The 20708-nt window shown below is 38.6% G+C and overlaps 1 protein-coding gene across 1 annotated transcript in view; it reads right to left on the reverse strand.

The window, feature by feature from the left end:
* The window catches only part of LOC149159930 (protein CONSERVED ONLY IN THE GREEN LINEAGE 160, chloroplastic-like), a 302860-nt gene that overhangs the window by 170413 nt on the left and 111739 nt on the right, over positions 1–20708 (reverse strand). Inside the window, exons 5-6 of the mRNA XM_089436593.1 lie at positions 4025–4105; positions 3793–3884 (exon numbers count right to left, since the gene is read on the reverse strand). Of these exons, the coding sequence (XP_089292719.1) occupies positions 3793–3884; positions 4025–4105 (173 nt within the window). The remainder of the gene's footprint in view (positions 1–3792; positions 3885–4024; positions 4106–20708) is intronic.

The raw sequence follows: 20708 nt of genomic DNA on the forward strand, positions 1-20708 counted from the left end.
GATTATACCTTGCTACAGGAGCCTCGAAGAGAGAGTAGCAGGACTGGCAGATGTCTGTAGAGATGGATGTGGATGAAGCAACAAAGAGTGCTACAATGCAGGAGTCCCTGCGCAGTGCGAAGCTAGCAGGCTGCAATAGTGTGAGAGGCACGGAGAGTGTTGCAACAGTGTAGGATGGCACAGAGAGGTTTGCAGCGGTGCGAGATGCAGGGAGTTGTTGCAACAGCGCAGAGGTCAGTAGAGGGAGCATTTGTTAGCGGCAAAGGGAGCTTCAGCATCGGGAGCGTCTCTAGCCTGACAAGGATGTCAAAAGATGGGAGGATCAGTTACTTATTTCTCAGTGACTGAGTTGCAATGCAGTAGCAGTTAGCAGTAGCACAATGCAGCATGATGAGAGGGGGTTGCAGTGTAGATGCAGTGTTGGGAGAAAGGACCAACAGTAGCACAGATGCAAAGGGAGCTGTCGTACGGATGCAGCAGTGGCAGTGGCAAGGCCATGGGCAGCAGTACAAGATGCAGCAGTGCAGAGGATGTTGGGCAGGGAGGCCTAGCATCAGCACAGGTACCAGTGTCGTATAATCAGAGTGATGCTCAGTGAGGAGTATTACTAGAGCACAGTCCTCGCTAAGAGGGAGTGTTGATTTGGGGTAGCATCGGATGTGCTCTAGCCATGAAAATTGGTGGAGAGGCTAAAGCACATGAGATCTGCAAGACCCAAAAATGGTTTGGGCAAATTCTAATCGGTTTGGGAGATATTAAAATAATTAATATTTTTAATGGAGTTCCTAAGTCTAAACTTGGGAAAAATAAAATATTAAAGGGTATTAATATAAAACTGGGTTAGAAGGTTCCAAAAGTCATTGATCAAGCCAAATCTAATCTTAGTCGTTGATTAGAGATTTAATCTCGGTCGTTGAAGGACCAACAGGAAAAGTATAAGAGGCACTTAAGGGTTAGTTGGAGAACACACCAGAGTGATCAGTCATTCGATTTGCTAGAGCGGGGTTGCTAAGCAAAGTCGAATCAGTGATCAACAGCGAGGGGCAATGAGTACTGGATAGAGAGGCAGAGATAGTACCGAGAGACCAGCGCAGAGGCAGAGAGCGAGAAGCAACAGCTAGAGTAGGCCACGCAGAGCCCAGCAGAGACAGCACAGAGGCCAGAGGGCTTGCGTCATCCACGCAGAAGGCAGCAGGAGTGACGCAGAGGGTCCTAGAGGCTGCGCAGTGCCTCAGAGGGCTGACGCAGAGGGTTCTGAGGCTGACGCAATGCTTCAGAGTTGTTGGAGAGGGTTTCGTGGGACAAATTTTCTGAATACCTGTTTCCGAATAGAGAGGTATTACTGCCAATTGTTTTTCTATGTCGAGTGAGCCAGTTTGGCACCCAGTTGTACTCAAGGAAATACTGCATAACAATAAACCCTCAGAATTGCTGCACAGGTTTTCCCGCATTGGGTTATTCCAGGGACGAGTTGTCCAAAAATAACAGTGTCACTTGTGTGTTTGCTATTTCTTTCAGTTGTTGATCTGTAGATGGTTGAGACTATATTGTGTTTATTTCGATGTTTATATGTTTAGATAACTTGTTGGTAATTAACAAGCAGAGGAAATAAAGCAGAAGAATACAGATAAAATTTCTAACATATACACTTAGAAATCTCAACAGCAACTAGGGCCTAATTCCACTTTGGACAGCTCCTTTGGGAAAGATTATTATAGCACTGAATTCCTCTTTTCGAGAGGACCAAAATCGATCTCGTCAAATTTGGATAAGAAAAAGTGGGTTTTTGAATTTATGTTTCTCTCATGTGAATTATCAAGGTCGGCCTCACCGATATGTCGACTTAATAAGCTCAAAAGTCACGTCTCTTCAACTCCACTGAATTGTATATAGAGGAGCCTTCTCCCTCATTTGAGATACATCAAAAAGGCTTGGATCTATGTCTGAGGCAGCCGAGGTCTTCAAGGAGGTCGAAGGATGGTCAGTTTCTGGGTTAACTTCTGCACTAGGGCCGAGACTCTCTCTGATGGACAGCCGCAGGTCTGGACAAGTTTGTATGGGCTATCTTATCCTTGCAGATCCATGTTAAGGAGCAGAATGGCAGGCCGAGTTAGTTTTTGGGCTTGTCTATGGTTAAGATAAAGGAGAAACCCTCTCCTTATGAGGTCACATCACTGTCCTATTATCTCAGAAAGGGCCGTTGTATATATAGCCTAAATAAAGGAGGTCGAGATGCCTTATATGATCAGAGACCAGCCCTGATGGAAGCTCCTTGCATATTAAGCTCAGTCGCAGTTATGAGGAAGTGTTTTGGATGGATGACAGTGATTCTTATACAACCCTAACCAGACTTAACCTCTTCAGTTGTTTCGTCTCCAGTTCATGCCGAGATTACAGTTTTGAGTAGATCACTCATTTGTTTAAGGGTTGTAATGACTAGATCTTCAAATTGACAAGTCAGTATTGACTTTGAATCATTGTACTTTACCTCTCTCTCTCTCTCTGCTGAACATTTGATGATTTATAATAAGAAGAATTGATCAAGGGTTTCCCCATCTTGGGGTTTTTCCCTGGCTTGAGCCATATCCATGTGTACTCTTGTCTTGGCTTGTCTTCTGCATCTTTTGTCTATGTTCTTTCTTCAGTTACTGTCATGATAATAATGTCTTATGTTATTGCTAATGAAAATTGGGCTATATGGATCTATACAGTAACTGTCTCACGAGAAGAACATGTTATCTCAAAATTAACAATATCTCATACTTCCAAGTTGCCCTAACAAATTGGAGCAAAAAGTGACTAGCTAAATACCACGATACTTCAGATCATATATTAACGAGGCCTTAGGCTTCTTCTCAGCCTCCCCATTGTGTAGTAAACTAACATCTTCGAGAACTTTGTGGAGGGATTATATGTCATGTTAGGCCACAAACCATGCACCAACAGAAGAACAGATAGACTAGCTTAGACAGATCCAAACTAGTGCACCTCTCACCCACAGAACAACCCCCTATATTCAACAAAGCAACCAAGGTTCCATCTAGAGTTTCTTTCCTTCAAACCTTGGATGGTAGGAGAGTGGCAATTCCTCGATTCTACTGTCCCCCCAAGATCACACAGTTGGGTCTCCTCAACCCAGTGACACGCTGAAGGACATCATCCACCATTGCATTGTCCTTTCAAATTGATTGATGACTCCAACCGCTAGCTAGTACCTCTCCCCTCCTACCACCCCCAACCTTTGACATCAACACTGATGGGCCTTGACATCTTCCCTCTCTTGCTCAGCATCAAATCCCCAATCTTCACCCTTCTATTGTATCACTGCACCTATACTATTGTATCTTTGTTAGACTACTAGTGAACAGATTAGCTAGACACTTAGTTATGCTTCCTTATTTTTCACTTCTTTTTTTCACTTTCAATGTTAATATAGGAGTTTCTTTCACACTTCTATACTGCATTCACACTACGCATACCTTTGAGTCCCATTGACCTACTTTTGTTGCCACTTGTTGGACATCAAATAAAATTATCTTACTTTATCTCTTATCTATTCGTGTACTTTATGTTTATGTTCTTTGTGCATTTATCTCCAAAATTTCAACTTATAGCTGAGGGATTTATCCCCAGGAAGGCTTGAACTTGACATACCATATCAACCACTACATCACAGCCCAAACAATTTTAACATTATAAAGTTTAGCTGTGAAATTCATATAAATGCATCTACATCTTGTCATCTACTCATATTACAATTTATTGCAATAAAAAATATTACTAATTTCTTACCTAGCAGCAACTTCTGGAGAATATGAAATATAAGCACTCACAGTACCAAGGCCTCCCAAACCAAGAGTGATGAGTTGTAGCCTTTGTTTCAACTGTGATGGCAACAAAAGCATTGGGATCATTTACTTCAGGTTTTCCCAGATGGACGAAGTGTAATATTTATGTAAAGTGGAATTACAAAAATTAATGACTTCTATGTTCCAGGAAGAAAATCCAGTATCTGTTCATATACCTGAATATACTGCTGTTTTGATTGAGCTGCACTGATAGCAGGGTCTTCCCTACTTTTGTTTGCATTGCGCAATAATATACCCTGGAAACCCAGCAATATCAATTAGCTACAAATACAAAAGGTGGCAAAGGCAGTATGAACAGAACTGGCCAGCAACAAGGAGTTTCATTTTTGAGTAAGAAAAAGCTTTTTGGTCCAAGTAGTAACCATGCATCATAGATGGCTATCACATTACCTGCAAGTCAGTAAGAAATAAAATAAAAACTAAATTATATAACCTGAACCCAACCAAAATTAAGCTTGCTCCTGTTGCATGAGCTTGCAAATGTCCCATACAATTTTGTATCCTTTTCTAGAAATGCCTTATCGTGTAAAGATCAAACTCTGCAAACCAGAATATCATATTGCTTCTGAAAGACTAGTACATGTATCTGGCAAAACATCCTTAGAACTGATTATAGATATAGAAATTAGCGTGAGTTTCCAACACCTATGACCACAACATTAAGAGTGAAAATCCCGACTCGAAAATTTAGAATAAATAGCTCTAAACACATCATAAAATATAATACTGTACACATTTTCAGCCTATATTTACAGTAGGTTAATAAATCAAAAGATGGAATCTAGGAAAGAAAAGAAAAGTATTCCATTGAGAAATCCGCAGCAGCTCTAATACAAAATAATTTAAGGCCAGAAACTGTGTTTTCTGCTCTCTCCTTTACCCTCAACACTGCTGAGATGCAAGAGAGAGAGAGAGAGGATTAAATGGAACCATCAATAAACCCTAAATCATTCAATACTGATAAGGATTCCTAATATGTTTATCAAATTCATATTTATTTGTTTTAAGAAGCATTAGTATAGAATAAAAATAATTGTGGTTTGATTCCACTTGCAATTAGTAGCTATTTTAGTTAATGTAACTAGTTGGGAGTTTTTAGTACCTTTTTCAGATACATGCTATGAAAATATGTTAGTTTTGTTGTAAAATACTATTTAAACTTATGTTTGCTTAATGAAAACCTAATCAGAGATTATTCCTCACACTTCAGTGCAGAACTCTATGCTTGGTGGTTTAGACTTTAGAGCCACATCAATGGTATCAAAGCATTCTAATCCAGCCTTGGGTTTGAGTATTAGCCTTCTTTTTCCTTATTCCAATCTGATTTTGGGTTTGTGTTTGTTTTCCCAAAGGACTCCTGTGATCAACTACTATAAGAGATTACAGCTGCAATCTTTTGTTGTGCAACTCTATCGTCATGAAGACCTTGTACAAATTTCGATTCATCCACCTGCAGAACAATCATCCTCACTACTTACAGGCTACAGCCACAGAACTACAGATTTTTTCAGCTCCAGGCTGCTCAAATTCAATCTGCACATTGTCTATGTCTTGGTACTTGTACTCATGGTTCATCCCATCTCCATTCCATATCGTACTGTGTTTTGTTCATGAACTATGGATTGATACTTGGATCATTCTCATTATATTTTATCATGGGCGATCTCATAATTTTCCTCAACATTCTACAAGATGTTCAATTTTCAGCACCTCTAGCAGTGTTTCTTGATATCTAAGATCCCAACCTCCTGCACATGTAACTTTGTGAAGCAAATCCTCTCGACACTGTTGCTCCCTCAGTCACATAAGCAAGTCCTTCTGCCACTGTTGCTCCCTTTGTCACACCAGCAAGTCTTTCTGCCATGGTCTCCTCAAGGAAGGCACACTGCTCCTAGAGACCTCCTTTCTCTGAGTATCATGACAATCTCAACCCATGTCATCCTCTAGGAAAGTTGCTTCTTCCACTCTGCCTAACAGTTTGCTCCCTCAGAACTGGAAGCTCTTCCTGTCATCTGGCAAGATCCTAGATGTCATAACAATTTGTACAATCTTCCCTCTCAAACATTAAACATTATGGTTGAGTATATGCCTAAGTTGCAGGAAACGCAGGTACAGGGTCCGTTTCCGGCCGGAAACGAAACGGAAACGCGTTTCCGCGTACCGTACGGCCTGGAAACGTGTTTCCGGCCGTACGGGCACGTTTCCCGAAATGGAAACGTGCCCGTACGGCCGGAAACGCGTTTCCAGGCCGTACGGGCCCCGTTTCCCCAAAAAAATTACTTGTTTTTTAAATTTTTTTTTTTTTCTAATTAGTTTTTAAATTTTTTTAGGGTTTCTAAGCTGTTCTAGAAACCATTTCTAAAGTTATAAAAGAGCAGTGCCTCTCATTCTCTCATCACACTATTCAGCAAGGAGTTTCTCTTGGAGATTGGCAGTTGTTTCAGTAGCTGGTGTTTTGAGCAGTGAGCAAAGTAGATTTCAGCAGCGGGAGAAAGAGATTTCAACAGCAAGAGAAGGAGATTTCAGCAGGAGATTTCTGTAGCAGCAGATTTGGCTCAGCTACAGCCATATTTCTCTTCTTGTAGCCTTATAGTCTTTATTGTACTTGCAGCCTCATATACTAATATAAATAAAGGCTGATTTTGGATTTTCCAGTTCCTATATTTTTATTTTCATTATGTGATGACTCATGAGTAAATGTGATCATTGTGATGTAAATTTAATCTTAATGTTAAAATGTTTAAGTAAATGTATCATTAATGCTTTATGATTGCACATATATATATTAATAATTTTTAAATGTTTTTAATATATATATATATATATATATATATATATATATATATATATATTATATATATTCGCGTTTCCCCGTTTCCAAAATTTGGGGAGGTCGCGTTTCGTTTCGCTTCCGTGTTTCGTTTCGCTTCCTCGTTTCCCCGTTTCGTGCAACTTAGGTATATGCTCAAGTCCAAGAATATGGCCATCTGGTGACGGGAGCAAAACTCTTCTCGTAGTCCACTTCCTTTTATTGGGAGAACCCTCATCATAACCTTGTCTTGTACTTCAGGATGTTGTCACCTACGTAATGGCAGTCTTCGCAATGGACCTATTTTTCCTGTAATGCTCATTTAGGAGGCCATGGAAAAAAAATTCATAAAGGAAGTAAGAAGGAAATATCAAGGCCATACAAAAACTGAAAAGACAAGAAGCTGACTAAATAAAAATAATAATAATCAAGGGAAAAAAAAATACTTCAATTAATTTAATAAGAAACAGTCGAGAATTGAAGGGAATTGTCAATTTCCTGACAAATCTGAAGGAAAAAAAAGATTGACTTCTTTTGAGGTGGTTGCTCATCATCATCATTATCAACATTGGTCATTGATGCATGTTGTTTTTCCTCCCTTTCATGTTCTCCACTTGTGCCAGGACCAGGAATTCCTGGAACTTGCTAAAGACTTCATCCTTGGTCTTCATAAAGTAGATCCAAGTCTTTTGGGAGAAATCATCAATGAATGTTACGTAGTATAAGTAGCCACCCAAGGAAGTTGTAGTCATAGTTCCACATACATCTGAATGTACTAGATCCAAGATCCCCTTGGATCTACTATCACTGCCCAGAAAATATCCTTTGGTATTTTTACCAAGTGCACAACCCTTGCAAATGCCATCATGCTCAATCTAAAGCTTTGGAAGACCTGTAACCATCTTTCTTAATGTTGGCAAAGCCTTGTAGTGTAAGCGAGCAAATCTTTGATGCCATAGCTCTCACATAAACTGATACTATCATGGACCAATGCTTGGGTTGGTCGTCCTATCAGTTTATATAGTCCTCCCTCTCAAACACCAATCACTTTTTCAGATTTTATGCTTGAGTTCTTAGGCCATATAAGAACTTGTCCATCCAAGAATGCAACTTTTTAGCATCTATCTTCCAATGCTAAGATAGAGAAAATATTCTTCTTCAATCCTGGCACAAACAAAACTTCTTTCATGTGTAGAGAGTTTCCAGACTCCATCTGAAATGAAGTTGATCCAACTCCTTTTACCGATACTAAATGCCAAAAACAAACAGGTGTGGGCACCCGATTGGAAAATGATCAGAGTACCTTTTGAATAGGAGTCCACCTTCATCCAAGTGCAAGTGTCGAATGGTGAGAAGCAATACCTAATGCAAATGGCAGAGGCACATGGCATATCATCATCAAATGGTGGCAAGCTATAAAATGTAGGAGAAAATTTCCTCTTATGGGGTTACCCATTTTGGTGGGTAGCAAGATCTTGATGTACCTCTATATTCAGCCATCATCAATCATTTTGGAGCAAATTTGTTCACATTAGCATCGAGATAATGTTGAAAAATATGGTAGCCATGGTCAGTATTTTCATCTTGAAAAATAAATGGAAATTTGAATTTTTTAAATTTGCCTCCAAGTTTATTAGGTCGGTTGGGACCCTAAAAGGCACCCATTCGACCCGCACTTGAAGGCTATATAAAAAAGATCAGTTCTCCTCATTTGGATATATCAATTTGGTCTCATGCATCTCTGATTTAGCGAAATTACAGGAGGGCTGAAATTTTGGGAGGAGGCTGAAAGTTCAGGAGGGGCCAAAATTTCAGGGACTTGAATTTTGACATGGCTCTTCATCATGATTTTTGTTACTGGTTTGGTTATTATTCTGTTATTGTTATTTATGATATATAGATGAATCTAGAACCCTCTTTCTCTAATAAGGAAGAATATTTTCTGGGTTTCCCCTTTTGAGTTTTGCCCTGACTGTGTGCCTAATTTTTGTCTCTTGTCTTTTCCTTTCATGGTTACTTTACTGCTCTTTCATGTTTATTAGTTGATGTTTTTCTTCTTTATAACTGCCTAAACGATATGGAATTTAATGTTATGTGAAAAATAATGCTTAATTGATCATTGAAGTAGTTATCAGGTAAGGAAAACCTAATTCTGGCAGATATCCTAGAAAATCAACATAGTATCAGAGCAAATTGAAGAGCAGGTTGAAGAAATGGACATGTCAAGTTCTGCACACTTGAAGAAGGCTGAATCTGTATATACTCTTGAAAACCAGAACCTGTAATAATGATTGTGATCGACCATCATTTGAGGTATGTAACTCTATTTACTATTTAAGAGAACCTCTCTGTAGGATAGATATGCGAGCTAATAACACTCCCTTTTGGGATCTTTTGGAGTCCTTAGCATAAAATTTGAACCCTGTGATGAGTTTTCTGTTAAGGCTAGGTCAAGTTATCTTAGCACTTACCTTTTGTGGATATTTAAGCCACCTATATTCTATGGATATTTGCGAGTTTTCTCAGTAGCATCTTATTATCTAGTATGTCGAGGAAATATGTGAGTTCTGTGGATTCAAGTATAAGTCTGTAATGTTATGAGCATACTTTGTCTTCAAGCCCCTAGTTTATATTTGCAAGGATCATGTAAATGTTGTTACCTTGAGGTATGACCCAAAGCCCAATCAAAAGATATGTGAAGTTTTGAAGCTAGTTGTGCAGATATTCTAAGGCTAGAATCTTTGTGATATATATACATTTACGAAGTTGTTCTATGTACAACTTATATAGAATGTCACTATGTGAGAAAGACTGTACAGAGATTGATGCCAAATGAATTATTGATTAGACAGAGGAAAGTTCGAAGCTTGTGTACCTCTGTTTGAGCCTTATTATTTTCAAGTATTCACCAAGTACATCAGTGAGCTAATAAGTTGGCTATACTTGGAAGGATCCACAGGGCTAGATTCGGAACATCTTAGTCTTTTCAAGTTTGTGATCATCAGAGTAGTCATAGGTTTGCAACCCATCATGTCAAACCTTTTCAGCATCTTGATTACATATTTTCCTTGACCCAAATAGATTTCATCAGAGCCTTGTCAAATCTCTAGTCCCTAATAGTAATGCATCGGTCCAAGATCCTTCATATCAAATTCTGCTGCTAGTTGCTTCTTACATTCCTCAATTCGACCTTCTACACCTGTCAAGAGAAGATCATCTACATACAGAAGAATGATTACAGTTTCTCCATCTACAACCTTGATATAAAGGTTCGGATTAGCAGAACTTTTGTGAAGCCTATTCTTTGTAGGTAAGCATCCATTCTATCATACCATGCCCTTGGTGCTTGCTTGAGGCCATATAATGCTTTCTTCAATCTGAAAACATATGCCTTCCTATCTTTAACTTTGAAACCCAAGGGTTGTTCTATATAGACTTCTTCATCTATTGTGCCATTCAGAAACGCAATCTTGACATCCATTTGGTGGATGTTCCATCCTGTCGATGTTGCCAGAGAGACTAATGATCGAACCGTTGTATATCTTGTTGTTGGAGCAAATGTCTCTTCATAGTTAATGCCTTCAAGTTGATAGAAGCCTCTAGCCACAAATCTTGTTTGATATTTATCCAATGTTGCACGAAACTTCTAGGAACTTGGCGTTTCAAGTCGTCCCCGTACGAGAAACTCCAAAACTTGGCCGAAACTCGACCTTATGTAATCATCTATGAGAGTTAATATAGTCTTGATTTTCCTTCTAAATTGTCATCTATGAGTCTTATTCCCTTTTTTCTTGCAAAGATAATGTGTTATTCACTTATTTATTTATATATATATATATATTTTTTATATATACATATACGACGTTTCGACCGACGTTTCCATTTTTTGGAGGTGACGTTTCTAAACGTACCCATTTCGGAAACTCCGAAACGTGAAACGTTTCGTGCAACTTAGTAATTAACCATATTTCCATCTGTTGCATGTTTGATCTTATAAATCCACTTGGAAGTAACCACAGATTTGTCTTCAGGCCAAGGTACGATCTCCCAAAGTCCATTCTTCATTATAGATTGATATTCTTCATGGCATCCTTCCATTCTTGATTGTTTACAGCCTCTTCAAAAGTGGATGGTTATGCTTCTATTAGTTTTGTCATGTATGCAGCATACCCAAAATATCTTTTGGGTTTCTTGCTTTCTCTGAATGATCCTTTCGCTGCTTCATGACCTTCTACATCAAGTAGAGTAGATTTTAACCAATTAGGTCTTTTTCTTGTTTCAGGAATAACCACAGGTTGAACAGGCTCACTAGGACCTTCTTCTTCATGGTGTGATTCTTCTTCTCCCTTATCCACTTCCTCTTCAAATATGGGAAGTTCTTCATCATCAGAGTCTATGGAAAGTTCTTTTGATTTCTTGAAAGCTATGCTTTCATCAAATATGACATCACGACTGACTTCTATGTGATGTCCATCTTTCATGTAGATTCTATAAGCTTTTGATGAGTTGTTGTACCCAACAAATGTTCCCTTCATTCCTGAAGGATCCAGCTTCTTTCTTTTATCCTTGGGTATGTGGATATATACAAGACACCCAAAGATCTGGAGATGATCTACAGATGGCTTCTTTCCAGTGAACACTTCTTCCGGAGTTTTGTTGTCTAGAGATCTGTGGGGACTTCGATTCTGAATGTAGACAGTGGTCTTCATGGCTTCTCCCCACAGGAACTTAGGAAGATCTTGATCGTGTATCATTGCTTTTACACTTTCTTCAATGGATCTATTCTTCCGTTCTGCAACTCCATTTTGCTCGGGATTGTATGGGACTATTAGCTCCCTCTTAATCCCAAACTCCTTACAAAATGCTATAATTTCTTTGGATGTATATTCTCCTCCATTATCAGATCTTAATATCTTGATTCTTTTTCCTATAAGGTTTTCCACTTCAGCTTTGAATTCTTGAAATTTTGGAAATACTTCATCCTTGGTTTTCATTAAGTAAACCCAGGTTTTTCTTGAATGATCATCGATGAATGTGACATAATATAGGTGACCTCCAAGAGATTTAGGAGTCATAGGGCCACATACATCGAAGTGAATGAGATCCAAGATTTCTTTTGACCGTGAAGCACTGCTTCCAAATGGTCTCTTGGTATTTTTGCCTAATGCACATCCCTTACAAACTCCTTCATGATCTTCTTTCAGATTCGGAATTCCATCTACTATGGAACTTAGAGTTGGAAGGATTTTGAAATGTAGATGACCAAATCTTCTATGCCATAGTTCACATGGGCTAATTTTAATGTGAACTAGGGCTTGGGCCACAAGAGACATTAGTTTGTAAAGTCTTCCTTCCCAAATGCCAATGACATTGGCTTGATCTATACTTGAGTCTTTACTCCATACAACAACTTTACCATCAATGAAAGCTACTCTATCACCCTTTTCTTCTAGACTTGAAATGGAAAGTAAATTCTTATGCGAACCTGGAACAAATAGAATGTTGTTGAGGTGAATGTTGCTCCCATCTTCCAGTGTTATGGAGGTTGATCCAATACCTTTCACAAGATAGCTCTTGTTATCTCCAAGTTCAACTGAATAAGCGTATTTTCCTTTTGATAAAGTCTTCAATTGATTGGAGTGGTCAGTCATGTGCCTTGATGCACCACTATCAATTACCCAAATGTCTTCATCTTGGAATGTGCCAGAGAGATCTGAGAAGAGACCTTCATCCTTTTTTTTGATCGATACCTTCTTTGTAGAGAATAGGAAACTCTGTGCTTCCTTGATACCTTTCTTGAGATAGCTTGCAATCCTCTTGATGAATTTCTTTACTGAAGAGGAGATCTTCATGATGCCCTTAGATGACCTTTGCTCTGATTCCATGTTGAGAATTCAATAGGGCAATGAGTATGTTAATTCTCTTTTAACTTGATAATTGTTTGTGTTAGCTTTGTTCCTTATTATTATAGTGTGAGATACATCAAATAGCTATAGGGCCAAAACCCCACCTCTTGAGGGGAGAACCCTTAAATCTTTTTCTCTTCTTATCTATGTCACAAGGTTCGTCAAACTGTAACCTTGAGGTTCGAATTTTGGCGAACCTTAAAAAAAAATTGAGGTTCAACGAACCACATCGAACCTCATAACCATTGATTAAGTCCACAGACCAAAATTCACAACTCAGGATTATAATTTATCCTTGCAGTTTCTATATCTGTGATAGCATTTTTTACGTTCACTGATGTTGATTTCTTACTATTTTATCCTATGGTTCATTTTACATTAATATATATATAGATAGATAAACAAACCTTATGGTGGACCTCATTCGAACACCATCAAAAAATTCGAACTCAAACCGAACCTAATCATTGTCAAACACAAACCATGTGACATTGCTTCTTATAGATCCTTAAATTGACGAATACCATGACCTAATGACTTAGACAAATACCCTAGATCACATCAGCCTCCTACTGCAAGAACTTTGACCTCCTACTCTTGACCTCCTACTGTAGATCCGAAATTCTGTCTACCCGACAACCGCTGCAACTATTGTTGCTCCGCTTAGAGACTTCGATCTCCTTCATATAGTCTCCTCTTCCCTTCGCTTGCCTTTCCTTGAGACTTAGGGCTAGTGAGACACCCTAAGTGACCTTTGCTTGACTTCCTTTCTCTCTTTCCTCTAAGATCGAACCAAAGATAGCCCCAATGCAGAAACCCTAGCTTCGACTTGCACGTGAGAGAGAGAGAGAGACTTCACCCAAGCACTTTGACTTCCTTTTCTTCTTCTTCAACTTACTTTACTTTCATCTTCTTCGCATAGAATGAGATGAGTGTGTCTAATGGAGGACGAGTTCCTCTCTATATATAGGCTTCTTCAAGGGTAGACGTGGCTCTTCATGTAGGTTGTGTTGACCACTCTGTGTCAACGACCCTATAGCAGTACACCCTTTTTTTCCACAAAAGAGATCTATCATGTTCAAGTGTTCACATCATTCAGATTTTCATCATCATTCGACAATTTGTTAAAGATGTAAACCCATTCTGCATGGTTATAATGTAAATGATCTTAGTAGGACCATCATGCATGTAACAACTTAAGTAAGCATAGTATTCTGAAGACGATTTATACCTTAGAAGGTTTTTTGTCTCACTGATTCATCTGTGTCTCTAGACACAAATGTTCGGCAGAGTTTTTCCTTCCAACCTCACCCCAAAGCTAGGGTGGATTTTGTCATCAAGATATTAAGTGAGTCCTAGTGTTTTTTTATCAAGTCCTTGTAAAAGTAATTTGGGAATAATCCTAACTAATTGGCTACATTATTTTATTACAGATTACTTGGTATACTAGATCATATTTTGTGCCGCAGATATGGGTAAATGTTCAGAGTCTATGACGAATGGGTGTTCTCCCTTAATGTATTAAACTGTAAAATCTTCATGTAAAAAATATTTTGTGCATGGTCCCTCATAATTAGACACCATGGCTAATTATTAGAGAGTTGGAAAAATAATTAATCCCCTCATAAGTCAATTAATTAAATTTTTTGGCAACTCACCTAACTCACCCTAAGCCCACCTAAACCCTCCCCCCCACCCAAATCCAAGTCAAAAGCAAAAAAAAAAGTAAAATAATTGCCCCTCGTGTGGAACCGTCCACCTTCTCCCGAATTTGTGATCGATCCTTTCTAGATCTGCAGACCCCACCGAGGGAAACACAGATCGGGGCCCCGCATATCCTAAATTCCAAGAATCGCTAAAAAAGGGCGAAATCACGGATCCAATTTTTGGATCCATGGTTTCGTCGAAGGCAGATCGGTACAGTGCGCAAATCCGCCTCTAGATCTAGGGGCAGGGGAGGTTCCTACAACACGAGTTGGAATTGTTGACCACTGGAGTAACACCTGAAGATTTTTTGAAGACTCCATGCCTAAGGACGCACCAAAGGTTGCTTGTACCATCAGAGAGCATCATATCACTAGAGTTTTTTTACTCTACTTCTTCTCATCTTCTTCTGCTATACCCAGATTCCAAAAGCCCTACGCGGATGATGTAAAATGATGCTAGTATGATGAGTTTGAGTCATGTAAGAGGCCTAAGGAACTTGGGACATTGTCATTAAGTGAGTCTACTCTGGGAGGTTTCTTCACTTGGTTAATTATCATTTTCCTCCAAGAATTTAATAATTAATTGAGTTTTTTCCTCCAAGCATACCTCCAAAGTCGAAATACGGCTTGAAGACAAGGCCTTGGGTAAGTCCTAGTGTCTAGAGTCATTGTATATTACCATACTAGATCACTCATAAAATTTCGTGGAATTTGGTTAGGTCTAGGGGTCATTTTTTTAATTTTTTTAATTTCCCGTAAGGTGGAAATTTGAATAAAATCAGATTGTAATATGTAATAAGTGAAGTCTAGAGAAGTTGTATGGGGTATGTGTGCTCAAAATTACACCTCCCGCACTCAACTTTCTACTATGACACACTTTGAGGGGTAAAACATAAGTTCTAGACCCTCAAAACCCACTTTTCCTGAGTTTTGTGGAAAATGTGGCAATAGATTAGCGCAACGATTAAATAAATGGAAAAAAACAAATATCCACACATGCTCAAATGATGTGGAAATGAAGTGGAAATTCATCTAAAAATCAAAATTGAGTTACCAAGTGATGTGGACTCCACATAAGCCACAAATCAAGCAAATCGATTTTTCTGTGGAGAAAACGAGTTCTAGTGACAAGATTCACGATTTGAGGAAGTTAACTCAAGCTTCAAAGAGATATCATGAGTTGACTTGAGATTACATTAGAGTTCACTTGAGTGAGGTGGAGAGCGGTCTCCTACCACTCCACTTCACTCTCCCACATGTCCTCTCATCTAATTCGAACTCCCTCATTAAGGATTGTGTGGGCCTCTAAGGAAGAAATCAAATTGCCAATTAGGAAATTCGAATTTGTATGAAAGAGCATTGTGGGATGGTCACCCATTTGTCTTGGGATTGTCACCATTTGCCTTGAGATTGGCTCCTAAGTTTCTATATAAGTGAGCATTGGTCTCTCACTATGTAATCTTTGGTTACTAACTATTGTGTTTGCGGAAGCACTGCTACTTTGTATATTTTTCAAGAGCTTTAATAAAAAGACTTTAGAAGTCCATTCATGGGTGTTTTTCCTTTGAAGCATGGTGCATTGTGAGCTATTGGTATAATCTTTCTATGCCTTGAATTATTTCATTTTCCTTATATTCTTGTAAACTTGTTAGTGCAAAACTATCTTGTATTAGCATTTGATTTGAAAGTAGGCTCTAGAGTTTGAAAGTTCTAGTTTATTTTCAAATAAATTTCTAAAAGTTTCAATTCATTGTTTGCTTATCTAAATCTCTATAGACTAATGTTTGATTTGAATATTGTAGAAGATTTTTTGTTAAATCAAGCGTGAGGGAAAGTCTTTGGGAGACGAACCCACTCTTGGAGCACCTTCAAAAGATCTCTCATTAGTTATTTCAATTCACTTAGTTTATCTTACGAAAAGTGTCTTGCAAGGATTCATTTGGGCATAGCATGTATACAGCAATTATTTAAAAAAAAAAAAAAAAAAAAAATGAAATAGTGCTTCATCGATTCATATTAGCTATTCGAAAATTTATCTAAGTTAAACCAAGTGATGGGGTTCACTCTCATCACTTGATTTGCTTTCTTGTATATTATTTGTATTATATTTAATTGTTTTCATATTCTCTCTACACTAATTTGTTTCTTGATTTTATAGCCCATAGGTAGAGTGTTGGAGATAAGAGCATCAAGGAAGGATCACACATACTCTAACATTTTTTCTTGTAGGACCTCTCAACCCCTTTCAAAGTCGAAATTTTTTAGGAGGTCATGGACAAAGAAGAGGGTTGTTATTTGGCAAGGTTGTGGGCATTTGAGGAGGATTAGCTCATTGCCTTGTGCAACATTTCTTTCACCTTTGGAGGTCAAGCATTGGGGCATCAAGAGACACCTAACATCTTCAATCTTGAGAGGACTCTTATTGTACTCACTTTAGTTTCTAATTCTAACTTTCAATAAGGAAGTCTAGTGCTTGAAAAGCCTCATATGTTGTAAAAATTCCTCTTGAAGTTTTACTTGAGACCTTTTGGAAGGTTTCTCATCTTTGTAACAATCTAATAAAAAAGACTTAGTTTTTCTTGTGGGAGCTTGGGTTTCACCCAAGGCATCATTTTCTCCTTATTTAGAAGGAGAAACATGTGGGTGGATTGATCTTGCATTGTTTTCTTAGTTTTCATTTTGCATGCCTTAAAAATTAACACAATATCACCATCACAATTTAACTTTCTAAATTTAATTTTGCTACTAGTTTCCATTTTATGTCTTGCATTTGAAGTTTTGTTTTTAAGTACAACTTGGAAATTTCACTTTGAAACAACTTATTTCATTATATGCAAGCATCTCAATTCATGTGGCAAATTTTGATTTAGTTTAACAATTTGCTTCATATTTGTCTCACTATAAGCTTCTTGGTTACTTGCTCATTTATTTTAAAGTCTGTTTCTCACTTTGCAAACATATCATACTTTGAAGTTTCATCTCATTTCATTGTTTTAATTGGTTGATCATTGATATATCATTTCATATCATTTCTTAAAGCACTTACTTTGAGCAATTTACAATCTTATGTGTTTATGAAGCTTATGTTCTTGTATCTTGTACAATTTTGATCAATTATCTAAGTTATCTCATTAAGCATATCTCCATTTACTTGAAGCATTTCCTTTTACAAAAACTAATAAACTCACTTGCATTTTATTTAGGCATATTAGCATAATTGCATTTTAACTCAATTCACCTCCAAGCATAAGCTTAGTTGAAAGACATCTCTTAGGGACCTCTTTCTTTCATCAACTTGAGGGACATAGACCCTCTTATATGGTTAACATGGTGACCTTGCAATCATTAGAGCCATGGTCTTTGCAGCGCTGGAGGCATCGGGTGTGTTGGGTAATCCAAGGGAGGTATTGTTAATATAGCCTTGGTTGTCTTTCTTTGGACCCCTTCCACAACTCACATAAGAGACTTGTTTCAAAATAGTCGAAAGAAAGGTCACATCTAGACTAGGCATTTAGATTAAAATTTACCAAGATAATTGCATTCAATCTTAGTTTAAGTGCATTTCATGCTAACACATCTTGCTATTTTACTTGCAAATTATTTTATGTACTTGTCATTGATGCAAATATCTTGAGTTGATTATCTTATTTAGGCAAGTATCATCTTGTTTCACTTTTGCAAGTAAAGTTTAATTTTTTTCTTTGCAAGTCACTCTATATTGCTTCCACACATGCCTTAGATTTGTGAATGATTTATATGTTAAAACCATTTCTTGCAAGCAAATTTTATATCTTGCATATATTTTGCTAACACCTTTTGTTTGATTTACATGGTTGCTTGTGTTTCAATTTGAAACACTTCATTTTTCTTGAGCAAATATTATTTTATTTTAAGCAATATCTAAAGACACTGGTTTTATGTATGATAATTTTTTGATTCATGTGTTGATGGTTATTGAAGTTCATGTTATTTCATATTGCTCACATTATATTTGCTCATAATCTTAAAAGTAACCCAATTCACTCTAACATCTCCTAGAAACCTCACATCTTTTTTTTTTAACTTAGTTTTCCATTTAGGGACCACCCCCCTTAGCCGACCTAGGAGAGAGCTTAAACAAAGAGAGTTGGGAATAGGTGACAGCCCCATCTCTTAAAGTTGCCACCAACCACACCTTGTGGGGTTAAGGGTTTTCCTCACTAACTTAGGTGTGTGTGATAGGCGACAAAGCATCAACATAACAACAAGAACCACTCTCAAACATCCTGAATGATTTCAAGGTAATGTTAAAAGGATGAAAATGAAAGATAAAGGAGAATATCACTTTCACTTTAAGAATTTAACATTACCATGAATTACATAGCAATACTAGGGCCATAGGCTTGAATATTAAATATTAGGCTAGCATAGGGAAGAATTAAAAGTGCACCAACCAAATGGAAAAATAAAACAAAAGGGAAAAAAATTTAAGTTGGCTCGCATGGGTACAGACCGCATGGAACCAATCTTGATTCGGCTGGTTCAATGAAAAGAAATAGGTCGGTTTGCTACTGAACTGGCCTATTTTGGTTCTCAAGTTTGAACTAGACCGATTTGGGCCCAAACTAGTTGGACCGGCAGGTTCCACCGGTTCCGGTCTAATTTTGATAACATTGTGTACAAAGGAGCTTGTTACCCACCACTTCGTGGGTGATATCCCCAAGACAATTTTTTCTCGATGATGAACCTCAGTCGGCAACCAGCAGCCCCTTACAGCCTCCTACTAGCTCATTATGCCATTTCTTTGCAACCTAAGCCAACCATGTGGTCCCTCAACCACCCATATTGATCGTATGTTTGAAGGTGGGCCTCCCAAATCTAAAGGTATGTCTTGTCATTTGGTAATTGAGTATTGGGTTTACTTATCATGGATATTTTTGGGTATGGATTGATGGGGGGATTTGGCAAAAAGGGTGGGCTTAGTTTGTGCTCTTGTCCCCTTGATTTCTTTTGGATGTTACCCTTGGATCTTAGTCCCATGGGATCTCCTTTATTGACCATTTGGTTCTAGGGTGGTACTACTTGGGAAAACCCGACTTTGGGTGCGTGGTCCCGCTCCTTTATCCGTATATATTACTCCCTTTCCACTCACTATACCCCATTCATCATTTCTCCCACCTGGGTCCACATTTCTATTTTGGGTCCACATAGGGCCAACCTCCCTATCCCCTTGCCTCCAACCTTGGGTTAGGCCTGGAATGATGCCCCGAAGGTTGAAGCAGTAAAAAAAAAACATAATTGGCCACATTTAATAGGAAATTGTACCACAAAATGCAAAAGATGGTCAGGTCAAAATAATTGGCACGTGAGCAAAAGCCATTACATGAGCTCTACCCCAATCCATGGTCATCACCCTGATTCCATAGGCCCTAGATGAGTCTCCTTTATTAATCAGGAATCCATGATTGTCCCAATCCCTGGAGGGCAATGAACCACCCTACCTAAAATGGGGTAATCACTGGTATATCTTACACATCATGCTCTTGTCCTTTGAGCCCCAAGCAGTTAATTAAAGAAAATTCATAAAAGGCAAAAAGCATATAAACAAGGGTGGAAAAATCAAGGCTGGGACACCTCATGTACCATGATTCTCCTACACATTACATAACCAAGTGTGGTCTTCCCCTTATCTAGCTACCCCTATGCCCCAAATATGTGGCCCAAGATTGCCCTCATTCCCTACTCCATTCCACTTATTTATCACTTTCCACCCCTATTAGAGGGATGTACCTTGGACGTACTATCCCCTTTAAGGGCTGAAGCCACCTAATAAGGTACTTGGTTAAACCCCTTTGGAGCTTGGAGACACTAGCACATGCCAAAGCCCACTATGGAAAGGCATGCCATTATGAAGTGCCCAGCTTGTTATCCATGATTTGTAAACTCTTTTACCCAATTATTTTAATGGCTGGTTGTCCTGGAAGCCTAAGGGATGCAGCATTGGATCTTATGCAGGATTACAGGTGGTTTCTATTTGGGTTTGGTCTCCCTATAGGGGATCCTAACCCCCAGAGGTCTACATTGGCACATATAGGGTGTGCATCGAGAGCCATTGGCCTCCAAAGCAGCGGGCAACACTCCACGGATCTTCATCGATGCTCAAAGACTACTAGCGATCCAATTTTGGGATGATGGTGATATGATTGGTACATTATACCCAGCAGGCTCCCATAGGAGCCCCACACACTTGGCGGGTGTCCCAGGACTTGTACGATGTCATGACAACATTCATTCCACCACTCAGACCCTTGTAGCAGATCTACAGGCATCTCAAATTCATATGGAGACCTATGGGGTCAGTTATGTGCCCTCAAACCCACTGAGAGCACCATAGGTCTACTACTTGGAGAATAAGGGGCCACCCCCTTTTCCATCATAA

The sequence above is a fragment of the Pinus tabuliformis genome, chromosome 5_2 (genome assembly GCF_031772625.1).
Source record: "Pinus tabuliformis cultivar Carrire ecotype Pingquan chromosome 5_2, CPIR1, whole genome shotgun sequence".
NCBI classification, from domain to species: domain Eukaryota; kingdom Viridiplantae; phylum Streptophyta; class Pinopsida; order Pinales; family Pinaceae; genus Pinus; species Pinus tabuliformis.